General features: G+C 52.7%; 1 protein-coding gene across 4 annotated transcripts in view; it reads right to left on the bottom strand.

The window, feature by feature from the left end:
* SLC27A1 (solute carrier family 27 member 1) overlaps positions 1–12,214 on the bottom strand; it is a 36,206-nt gene that overhangs the window by 18,784 nt on the left and 5,208 nt on the right. For 3 of the 4 annotated variants that reach the window (XM_008971055.5, XM_003817787.5, XM_055103778.2), the window contains 2 exons: positions 487–881; positions 109–270 (listed from right to left, as the gene is read on the bottom strand). In XM_008971055.5, the coding sequence (XP_008969303.2) occupies positions 109–270; positions 487–881 (557 nt within the window). The remainder of the gene's footprint in view (positions 1–108; positions 271–486; positions 882–12,214) is intronic. The other variant, XM_008971056.5, reaches the window with a different exon arrangement.

Genomic DNA, 12,214 nt, shown 5'->3' with positions numbered 1-12,214 from the left:
TGTTAGGGGCGGGGCCTGAGCATTGGGGGGTGGGGCCTGGAAGTTGGGGGCGGGGCCTGGGCGGGTAGGAAACCAGTTGATAGAGCAGGGGTCCCACCCTTGACTCACCGTCCATGCCCTTGCTGGGGATCTGTGCCAAGGGGGCAGTAGAGGCCTCCTTCAGCAGCGGGTCCAGGAGGTGGGTGTCCGGCAAGATGACCTCGGGCCCCAAGTCTCCAGAGCAGAACTTGATCAAACTTTTCCCCAGATGCCCGCTCACTTCGGCCACCGCTGTGGTCCCCAACACATGGGTCATGGTCACCGCCGGACAGGCCCCCTCCCGAGGCCTGGGATGCACCAACTCCCTGCCCGGGGCATACCCAGACCGTGCACCTCATGCCCACGTCCAGGGCGGCCGCCTTCCGAGGCCTGGGGCGCAGCATCTCCCCGCCCGCCCAGGGGCCAGTCCTGGGTCCCCGCCCACCTGATGCCCACGCCTGGCCTCACCCGCCACCATTTCTCCTCCAAAGATCAGGGCCTTAGCGCCCGAGGTGCCCAGGCAGAAGGCCAGGGGCTCGCGCCGCAGGTTCACGTTGAGCAGCGCGGCCTCCATGCCCGCCTTGGCCAGGCCCAGCCACAGCCCCACGAACTCCGGCCGGCCCTCCAGGAAGACGGCCACCACGTCGCCCGGCGCGAAGCCCAGCTGGCGGAAGAGGTTGGCTACCGCATTGGAGTAGGCGTCCAGCTGCGCGAAGGTCCAGCACTCGCCGGTCCCGGCATCCACCAGCGCCAGGCGCTCGGGCTGTCGCTGCACTACTGCCTGAAAGATGCGCGGGATGGTGTGGCCGGCACGCTGGTGCCGCCGCAGCTCCAGGCGCACGCGGATCAGCACAGAGAGACCGCTGGGAGGGAGGACGGAGGGGACAGCGTCACTGGTGCCCTGCCCCGCCTGGCCTCCGGGAGCCTCAGCCTCCCCGCTGGAGGACCCCAGGGCAGCCAGGGGCTTTGATGAGGTCTATGGTGAAACTTTTGGTGGCTGGATCTCTCAGTGGACCAAGGGCAAGGGCCATTTACCAACCAGCCAGGAAGAAAGTAGATTCTCAAAGCATAATAAACCAGTCACCCTGTCCTCCCCCATACCCCAGCTGGCTTGGTGGCCCTGGGGGAGCTGGGGCCTGAACCCATCCTCCTTTCTGTCCCCTGCGACGTCTGGAGCACCTGACACCATCCCGCACCACCTCCAGCCTGGACTCTTCATGCTCAGACCACCCTAACCAGGACCCCCAGGGTCCAGCCCCGAGCTGGGCAGCTGTTCTGCCCCCAGGTCACTGGGTGGCACCAGGGACAGATGGCTGAAGCATCTAGCACGTGTGCCCCCAACTGGGGAGGGATTGCCCCTGCCCCAGGTAGGGCCAGGAGATGTGCCAGTGGATGGGGGGTGTAGGGACCAATGCCAAGCCCAGATGGAGGGTTCCAAGTTCCCCTTCCCCACTCGCTAGTAGATATAACGGGCAGAGGCCCCAGGGAACTGCAGACCCCCAGTGAAAGGAGCCGGGTTCCTGAATGATTGTGTGGAGGCAGGCGGGCCACCACTTGCTGTTAGATGAATGAGAATAAACTGTTTTTTTGTTTTTGTTTTTTTTGGTTTTTTTTTGAGACGGAGTCTCACTCTGTCGCCCAGGCCGGAGTACAGTGGTGCAATCTCGGCTCACCCTCCGCCTCCTGGGTTTAAGCAATTCTCCTGCCTCAGCCTCCGGAGTAGCTGGGATTACAGGTGCCCACCACCACACCCGACTAATTTTTGCATTTTTAGTAGAGATGGGGTTTCATCATATTGGTCAGGCTGGTCTCAAACTCCTGACCTCAGGTAATCCACCAGCCCTGGCCTCCCAAAGTATTGGGATTACAGGTGTGAGCCACCATGCCCAGCCAAGAATGAACTTTAAAAACAAACAAACAAACAAACAAACAAGAAATGCTTTAGGCCAGGCGCGGTGGCTCACACCTGTAATCCTAGCACTTTGGGAGGCCGAGGCGGGTGGATCATGAGGTCAGCAGATTGAGACCATCCTGGCTAACACGGTGAAACCCCGTCTCTAGTAAAAATACAAAAATTAGCCAGGCGTGGTGGTGGGCGCCTGTAATCCCAGCTACTCCGGAGGCTGAGGCAGGAGAATTGCTTAAACACAGCAGGCAGAGGTTGCAGTGAGCCGAGATCATGCAACTTCACTCCAGCCTGGGCGAAAGAGCAAGACTCCGTCAAAAAAAAAAAAAAAAAAAAAGGAAACGAAAAGGAAATGGAAAGGAAAGGAAAAGTTTAGATCACAGAAGCTGGAAATTCAGATTTTCTTGGTTGAGAAGCTGGAGAAATGAGTGGTCCCCACTCCTTCCTGGCTCCCTGCCCCACCACCCTGCGCCTCTGGCTCTGGGAACCAATAACCTTGTACTGGGGTAAGCCACTGGAATGTGGGGCGTGTTTGTTATAGTACCTGGCCCTGCCCAGCCCTGACCAACACAGGGCAGGGGCTCCACCCACCTGCCCCTGTTTCAGCCTGGCCCGGCCACTGCCTCCCTCCAGCTTCCGCATCAAAATCACCAAATCCATCCTTTGGATCTCCCCTGCCTTTCCCAGGCCTCCCCAGATCCCTGCAATGGCTGCTCACACCCCCCAAAATGTTCACAGTGGACTTCAGCACCGATATTCATTCATCCTCTCGGTCATTCATTCATTCTCTTCTTCGTTCTTTCCCTCTTTCATTCCCTCCCTCATTCTCTCCTTCATTCATTCCCTCCTTCATCATTCATTCCATCTTCATTCACTCATTCCCTACTTCACTCACTCTTTCCCTCCCTCCGTCATTCTTTCCCCCCTTCACTCATTCAGTACTTTTTTTTTGAGACAGGGTCTCACTCTGTCGCCCAGACTAGAGTCCATGATCATGGCTCACTGCAGACCTCCCAGGCTCAAGCAATCCTCCCACCTCAGCCTCCCTAGTAGCTGAGACTACAGGTGCACGTCACCAGGGCCAGCAAAATTTTTGTATTTTTTGTAGAGACAGGGTTTCACCATGTTGGCCAGGCTGGTCTCGAACTACTGGACTCAGGTGGTCCTCCCTTGGCCTCCCAATGTGCTGGGATTACAGGCGTGGGCCACCGCATCTGGTCTCATTCCATCCTTATTTATTATCTCCTTCACTCTTTCATTCCCTCCTTTGTTCATTTATTACCTCTTTCACGCATTTATTCCATCACTCATTCCCTCCTTTATTCTTTCCCTCCATTTATCATTTACTCCCTCTTTCATTCATTCATTCCCTCCTTCCTTCATTCATTCAGGCAGCTGGTGCATACCAGTGTCTGTTGTGCTTTAGGCACTGTTCTCAGCTCTGGGGACAGAGCATCCAGACCACCAGGCCCCACCCTCTGGGGTTCACAGTCCTCTGGGGAGAGAGACCCCTTCCATGTATATGACTGAATACCAGGCCGTGCTGGATGGTGACAAGACTGCAAGGGGTGATGTGGTCAGTCACACAGACCAAGGGCAGAGGCAGGGGAGGCCCTTGAGAGAGGCAGGCGGCATCTGAGCAGGACCTGGTGAGGCAAAAGGGAGTCGCTGTGGGTACATCCAGAACGCAGCCAGTGCAAAGGCCCTGGGGTGGGAACAGGCCTGGGAATGCGGCACAGTTGAGGACCAGTGTGGAGGTCAGTGTGGGGGGAATTAGGGGAAAGCGACATGAAAGGGGAATGAAGTCTGAGGTGGGCAGGGGCCGGCTCCATGAGGCTCATGGGCCCCAGCAGGGGTTCACAATGAAAGCCATGGAGATAGGAGGGTGCCAGGGTCTGTTGGGGGAGAGCATCCGCAATTTCTAAAAACAAAGGTCCAGGGTTTTCATGAGACTTCCTGCATGGGTCAAACCACTTACCCTGGAAGCCCCTAGAAGGCCCCTCTGGCTACTTTTGGGATATGAGCAGGCTGCTGAACTCCTAGTGACAATACTTCCCTACCCACCATGACCCACAAGCTCACTGAGCTGAGCACAGCCCCCACACACACCCACTCACAGAGCTCCCCCCAGCAGCCTCATTGCCTCCCTCAGGAAACCTTCCAGGCACCACATGGCCCATGCACCATGCTTACTGCTCCCCAATCACAGCTCCCTCGAAATGGGGCCGCACTTGGTCAGTGGGGCACTGGCTGGTGTCAGGGAGCTCTCTGTTCTAACCTGGGAGCCCTCCCTGTCACCTTCACTCTCCCCATCAAAGCCTTGTGCAGAGCCACCAGGTCATGGGTCTATTTCTCCCTCATTCATTCACTCATTTCACTCATTCATTCCCTCCTTTGTTCATTCATTCCTTCATTCCCTCATTCATTCATTCCCTCCTTCCCTCATTCATTCCCTCCTTCACTCGTTCCCTCATTCATTCCCTCCTTCACTCATTCCCTCATTCATTCATTCCCTCCTTCACTCATTCCCTCATTCATTCATTCCCTCCATCATTCATTGGCATTGTGAGCACGCAGGAGATCTGTGCATCTGTGCATCTCTAGCATCTGTGTATCTGCTGGAGTATGTGCTCAGTCAATAGAGGGTGGACCAATGTTCATTTCATGCCCCTGGGTCCAGTACCTAGGGCATCTGCCCTCCCTAGCAGCCAGTTGCAGAAGCATGAACTCTGATTCTTGAAATGGTGAGCACCTACTGAGTGCCAGGCCCACACTAGCCAAGACCCTGTGGTGATACAGACCCTCCTCCCGCTCCATTCTCTCCCCGTGTTTTTTTTTTTTTTTTTTTTTTTTTGAGACAGAGTCTTGCTCTGTCGCCCAGGCCAGAGTGCAGTGGTGCTATCTCGGCTCACTGAAACATTTGCCTCCTGGGTTCCAGCACTTCTCCTGCCTCAGCCTCCCAAGTAGCTGGGACTACAGGCACATGCTACCACGCCCAGCTAATTTTTGTATTTTTAGTAGAGACGGGGTTTCACCATGTTAGCCAGAATGGTCTCCATTTCTTGACCTCGTGATCCACCCGCCTCGGCCTCCCAAAGTGGTGGGATTACAGGCATGAGCCACCACACCTGGCCATTTTTGTATTTTTAGTAGAGACGGAGTTTCGTCATGTTGGCCAGGCTGGTCTCAAGCTCCTGACCTCAGGTGATCCGCCTGCCTCGCCCCCGCAAGGTGCTGGGATTACAGGCGTTAGCCACCGTGCCCGGCGGGCACTTCTAATCTTTAAACGCCACGTGCAATGTACTCATTTACCACCTTGTCCTTGGTCTGTCCCTCCCTATACTGGGTAGACAGGGCATGCATCTGTTACATTCTAGTACCAGAGAGGCAGCAGGGGAGGAGACCGCCCAAGACCCAGCTCTCCTGGAGCACAGAGAGCTTGCTACAAATAATCTCGAAGGAAGAGAGGCATCTGGGACTCTCAGATCAGGTTCCAATCCTGCAGGCCTAGGGAGAGAGCAGCCACCCGTGGCCCCAGCCCGATCTAAGGGGCCCTGGGCAGGTTCTGGCCCACCAGGTCTCCCTGCAGGGACGTGTCCTGCTGCTCTCTGGGTGGCTCATGGGCTGCTGATAAATTAACATCTCCAACTGGAGAGTTCCCTCCTTAAGGAGAGAACTTCAAAAAATGTCAATCAGCCGTGCAGGCATGCTGGCTCATGCCTGTAATCCTAGCACTTTGGAAGGAAGGCTGAGGTGGGAGGATTGCTTGAGCCCAGCAGTTCGAGACCAGCCTGGGCAACAAGGTGAAACCCCAGCTCTACTAAAAATACAGAAATTAGCCGGGGTAGTGGCGCAAGCCTGTAGTCCCAACTACTCAGAAGGCTGAAGCAGGAGGATCGCTTGAGCCCAGGAAGTCAAGGCTGCAGTGAACCGAGATTGTGTCACTGCACTCCAGCCTAGGTTATGGGAGTGAGACCCTATCTCAGAAATTTTTTAAAATCATTTTTTAAAAATGTAAATGGAGGCCGGGTGTGGTGGCATGAGCCTATAATCCCAGCTACTCAGGAGGCTGAGGCAGGAGAATCGCTTGGACCCAGGAGGCAGAGGTTGCAGTGAGCCGAGATTGCGTCACTGCACTCCAGCCTGGGTGACAGACTGAGACTCTGTCTCAAAAAAAAAAAAAAAAAAAAAAGGAACGTTGCTTTGGAGCAACGTGGATGCAGCTGGAGGCCATGACCCTGAGCAAATTAAGGCAAAAACAGAAATCCAAACACCGCCGGGCCCAGTGGCTCACGCCTGTAATCCCAGCACTTTGGGAGGCTGAGGTGGATGGATCACCTGAGGTTGGGAGTTCGAGACCAGCCTGGCCAACATGGAGAAACCCTGTCTCAACTAAAATTAGAAAATTGGCCAGGCATGGTGGCACGTGCCTGTAATCCCAACTACTTGGGAGGCTGAAGCAGGAGAATTGCTTGAACCCGGGAGGTGGAGGTTGCGGTGAGCCGAGATCGCATCATTGCACTCCAGGCTGGGCAACAAGAGCAAAACTCCATCTCAAAAAAAAAAAAGAAATCCAAATACCACGTTTTCGTTAAAAGTGGGAGCTAAACATTGAGTACGCACGGACGCAAAGATGGGAACAACAGACACTGGGAACTCCATAAGGGGCAGCTGAAAATAACCTATTGGATATTCTATCCTGTTCACTACCTGGACAACGGGATGATTACAAGCCCAAACCTCAGCATCATACAATATACCAATGCAACAAACCAGCACGTGCAACCTGCAGCCTAAAATTAAAAATTTTTTAAAAATTGGGTGGACACGGTGGCTCACGCCTATAATCCTAGGACTTTGAAAGGTCAAGGTGGGAGGATCACTTGAGCTCAGGAGTTTGAAACCAGCCTGGGCAACAAAATGAGACCTCATCTCTGCAAAAAAGAAAAAAATTAGCTGGCCATGGTGGCATGTATAGTCCCAGCTACTCAGGAGGATGAGACAGGAGGATCGCTTGGGCCTAGGAGGTCAGGGTTGCAGTGAGCCATGATAACGCCACTGCAATTGAGCCTGGGTGACAGAGTAAAACTTCTTCATCAAAAAAAAAAAGAGAAAGAAATGGCAATAGAAATATATGTCTCAAAAATTTTTAAAAAATAGGCCAGGTGTAGTGGCTCATGTCTGTAATCTGTGCACTTTGGGAGGCCGAGGTGAGCAGATCACTTGAGGTCAGGAGTTCGAGACCAGCCCAGCCAACATGGTGAAACCCCGCCTCTACTAAAAATACAAAAATTAGCCAGATGTGGTGGCACATTCCTGCAGTCCCAGCTACTTGGGAGGCTGTGGCAGGAGAATCACTGGAACCTGGGAGGTGGAGGTTGCAGTGAGCTGAGATCATGCCACTGCACTCCAGCCTGGGTGACAGAGTGAGACTCTGTCTCAAAAAAAATTTTTTTTATATCGAAAAATAAAAAATTTGGCATCTTAAAGTCGAATGGGGGAAATGACAGTGCTGTTCATTGTAGCTTCCAAAGAGCAGACCAGGCTGGGCACAGGGGCTCACGCCTATAATCCCAGCACTTTGTGAGGCCAAGGTGGGCAGATCACTTGAGGCCAGGAGCTTGAGACCAGCCTGGCCAACATGGCGAAACTCCGTCTCTACTAAAGATACAAAAATTAGCCGTGCGTGGTGGTGGGTGCCTGTAATCCCGGCTACTCAAAAGCGTGAGGCACAAGAATCACTTGAATGTGGGAGGCAGAGGTTGCAGCGAGCCTAGATTGCACCACTGCACTCCAGCTGAGCCACAGAGCAAGACTCATCTTAAAAAAATTGAGAGAGAGAGAGAAAGAAACGACAATAGAATATGAAGTATGTCTCAAAAATTTTAAAAATAAAAAGTTTGGCATATTAAATTCGCATATGGGAAATAACAGTGCTATTCATTGTAGCTTCCAAAGTGCAGAAGATCAGAAAAACACCAAACACCCTACAGCAGGGGAGGGATGACCTATACAATGGATTGTCTTTACAACAGAAAACTGGGCAGCCTGCACAAGAATGGGGCCTCCCGCTGCAGGCTGATGACTAACAGGGCTCAGACCAAGTGGGAAAATTCAGTGATTTCATGACAAAGACAGCAAATCCAGTACAAGGACACTGACAGGCCTTTGTGCCTCCCTGCATCTCCAAAATTGCCAGTAAAGGGATTTTTGTGGGTTTGTTTTGTTTTGTTTTGTTTTTTTCTAGAAAAGGGATCTCATTTTGTTGGCCAGGCTGGTCTTGAACTTCTGACCTCAGGTGATCCGCCTGCCTCGGCCTCCCAAAGTACTAGGATTCCAGGCGTGAGTACTGTTCCCAGCTGATAATTTTTAAAATTTTTTATTGTTTAGAGACAGGGTCTCACTCTGTTGCCTAGGCTGGAGTGCAGTGGCACCATTATAACTCATTGCGGCCTCGAACTCCAGGGCTCAAGTGATCCTCCTGCCTCAGCCTCCTGAGTAGCTGCCATTCACCGCCATTCTCAAACACATGTGGAGAGGTGAAAAATCAGAATTGCCAACATGCATGTTCCCATCTGAAGTCATCAAGACAACATTCTGCCTTCTTTTTTTTGAGACAGGGTCTCACTCAGTTGCCCAGGGTGGAGTGCAGTGGCACAATCTCAGCTCACTGCAACTTCCGCTCACTGCAACCTCTGCCTCCTGGGCTCAAGCAATCCTCCCATCTCAGCCCCCTGAGTAGCTGGGACTACAGGCGTACACCACCGCACCTGGCTAATTTTTGTATTTTTGTAGAGATGGGGTTTCGCCATGTTGCCCAGGCTGGTCTCAAACTCCTGGGCTCAAGCCATCCTCCCACCTCAGCCTCCCAAAGTGCTGGGATTACAGGCGTGAGCCACCGCATCTGGCCTACTCTGCCTCCTTAATTCAGCTCTCACATTGTAAACAAGCACCCTTTTCACAGTCTATTTAGTGCCATGTTTTTTGCATTTTTGTGCCTTTTTTTTTTTTTTTTTGAGACGGAGTCTTGCTCTGTTGCCCAGGCTGGAGTGCAATGGCACAATCTTGGCTCACTGCAGACTCTGCCTCCCAGGTTCAAGCGATTTTCCTGCCTCAGCCTCCTGAGTAGCTGGGACCACAGGCGCCTGACACCACGCATGGCTAATTTTTGTATTTTTAGTAGAGATGGGGTTTCATTGTGTTGGCCAGGCTGGTCTCAAACTCCTGACCTCAGGTGATCCGCCTGCCTCAGCCTCCCAAAGTGCTGGGATTACAGGCATGAGCCACCATGCCCAGCTGCATTTTTGTGATTTTTGCTGGTGACTTCGCTGTTGAAAATGACCCCCAAGCACAGGGCTGAGGTGCTTGTCTGGTGTGATGTGAGTCATGGAGAAAATGCGTGTGTTACAGCAGCTTTCTTCAGGCATGGGTTTCAGTGCTGCTAGTTGAGTTCAATGTCAACACTTCAGGGCCGGGTGTAGGGGCTCACTCCTGTAATTCCAGCACTTTGGGAGGCCGAGACGGGAGGATTATTTGAGGCCAGGAGTTCGAGACCAGCCTGGGCAATATAGTGAGACCTCATCTCTATGTTAAAATAATTTTTTAAATTTATTTAAAAAAAAGGTGGGGGGCAGGCGCGGTGGCTCACACCTGTAATCCCAGCACTTTGGGAGGCTGAGGTGGGCGGATCACCTGAGGGCAGGAGTTCAAGACCAGCCTGCCCAACATGGTGAAACCCCGTCTCTACTAAAAATACAAAAAATTAGCCGGGCGTGGTGGCGGGCGCCTGTAATCCCAGCTACTCGGGAGGCTGAGGCAGGAGACTTGCTTGAACTCAGGAGGTGGAGGTTGCAGTGAGCCAAGATTGCACCACTGCACTCCAGCCTGGGCAACGAGAGCGAGACCCCGTCTCAAAAAAAAAAAAAAAAAGAAAGAGAGCCAGGCACGGTGGGTCATGCCTGTAATCCCAGCTCTTTGGGAGGCCAAAGTGGGTGGATCACCTGAGGTCAGGAGTTTGAGACCACCCTGGTCAATATGATGAAACCCTGTCTCTACTACAAATACAAAAAAAGTAGCCAGGCATGGTGGTGCACACCTGTAATCCCAGCAACTCAGGAGGCTGAGGCAGGAGAATGAACCCATGAGGTGGAGGTTGCAGTGAGCTGAGATCGCACCACTGCACTCCAGCCTGGGCAATCAAGCAAGATTCGGTCTCAAAAAAAAAAAAAAGCGCTGCTCATCCATTCAACCAGTAAACAGAGCAGCCAAGATAATCATTCTCGGCTAGACATAGTAGCTCACACTTGTAATCCCAGCACTTTGGTAGGCCAAGGTGGGTGGATCACTTGAGGCCAGGAGTTCGAGACCAGCCTGGCCAACATGGCAAAACCCCGTCTCTACTAAAAATACAAAAATTAGCCAGGCGTGGTGGTGGGCACCTATAGTCCCAGCTACTTGGGAGGCTGAGCCATAAGAATTGTTTGAACCCGGGAGGTGAAGGTTGCAGTGAGCCAAGATTGCACCACTGCACTCCAGCCTGGGTGACAGTGTGAGACCATGTCTCAAAAAAAAAAAAAAAAAAAAAAAAAGATGATCATTCTCAGTGTTTATTAAGCACCTACTATCTGCCATGCCCTGTGCTAACCTTATATCCACCCTCCAAAATAGGTCCCTCAGATCCCCATTTGTCAAATAATGAATGAACTGGGGGCTCGGAGTGGGGAATGGACACGCCCAAGGTCACAGAGCAATTTGAGGACAGAACAACCCAGAAACAAAGCCTCCTCACAGGGTCCCTCTAATCCCTGGCAGACTTATTACAAAGCATTTATCAAGTGCTGGCGACATAGCCAGTGGCAGACCAAGTGCCCATGAGGCACACAGCAGGTGCCCAATGTCTGCGTCTTTTTTTTTCCTTTTTTTTTTTTTTTTTTTTTTGAGACAGAGTCTCACTCTGTCATCCAGGCTGGAGTGCAGTGGTGCCACCTCAGCTCACTGCAACCTCTGCCTCCCAGGTTCAAACGATTCTCCTGCCTCAGCGTCCCGAGTAGCTGGGATTACAGGTGCCCGCTACCACGCCCAGCTAATTTTTTTGTATTTTTAGTAGAGACAGGGTTTTGCCACGTTGGCCAGGCTGGTCTCGAACTCCTGACCTCAGGTGATCAGCCCGCCTTGGCCTCCCAAAGTGCTGGGATTACAGGCATGAGCCACCATGCCCAGCCTGGAGCACCTATTATACACCCAATTCTGCTCTAAGGGCTTCCTGTGGGTGAATTTGACGGGGCACCCCAAGAACTCCATGATGGGGTACAAATGTTACATCCATGGGGAGAGGGCTGTTATTGAGGGAGTAACCACAGGAAACAGCCCCTGCCAGTAGGGTGCCCGTCCAGAGGCAACACAACAACAAGAAACAGGAACTGAGGCCACAGTTGGTCACTGTCGGGCTAAACACCAGAGCTAGATGTGGGAACACGAGGATTCACCCCCAGCCTCCCGGTCTCTTGGTCTCACTCGTTCTCTCTCAAGGACGCCCACACCAGCAGGCAGTGGATTCCTGTACTTGGTTCCAGCCACATGCCTAGGCAGCCCTGCCTGGCAGCTGCTCAAGCCACCCCCAGCCTGGGGACAATGAGCCCACTGTCCAGCTCTGGGCCCAGGACTCTTGGGCGGAAGAAATCAACAAGGATGAATACAATCAGATTTCACGCAGGAAGTACAGGGCATGTTAGGAGAGTCAGGGCAGGGTGCTGAAATATTTTCTGAAGCCAAGGTCTAAATTTAGCACCCCCACCACTCCAGTGCGGCACAGTGGCTAAGAGCACATTCTCTGGAGTCCTGTGCCTCCCCGGCTGTGTGTTTCTGGGCAAATAACCTCCCCTCTCTGTGCCTTTGTTCTCTCACGTGTTAAATGGGATTTGTCAGCACCCCTTCATTTTTCAAGACAGAGTCTTGCTCCCTCACCCAGGCTGGAGTGCAGTGGGGCAATCATGGCTCACTGCAGCCTTGACCTCCTGGACTCAAGCAATCCTCCCACCTCAGCCTCCTGAGTAGCTGAGACCACAGGAGAGCCCCACTCCCCCAGTTAATTTTTTGTGTGTAGAGATGGAGTCTCATTATGTTGCCCAGGCTGGTCTTGAACTCCTGGCCTCAGGCAATCCTCCCATCTTGGGCTCCCAAAGTGCTGGAATTATATGCACAAGCCTCTGCACCCAGCCTCCATCAATTCTGATGTATTTCACTCATTAGAAGGGAGTCACTAGGGCTGGGCGTAGTGGTTCAGCCTGTAAT

The sequence above is a fragment of the Pan paniscus genome, chromosome 20 (genome assembly GCF_029289425.2).
Source record: "Pan paniscus chromosome 20, NHGRI_mPanPan1-v2.0_pri, whole genome shotgun sequence".
Taxonomy (NCBI): Eukaryota; Metazoa; Chordata; class Mammalia; order Primates; family Hominidae; genus Pan; species Pan paniscus.
The sequence above is the reverse complement of the archived record's forward strand: the minus strand, read 5'-3'. Positions and strand labels throughout refer to the sequence as shown.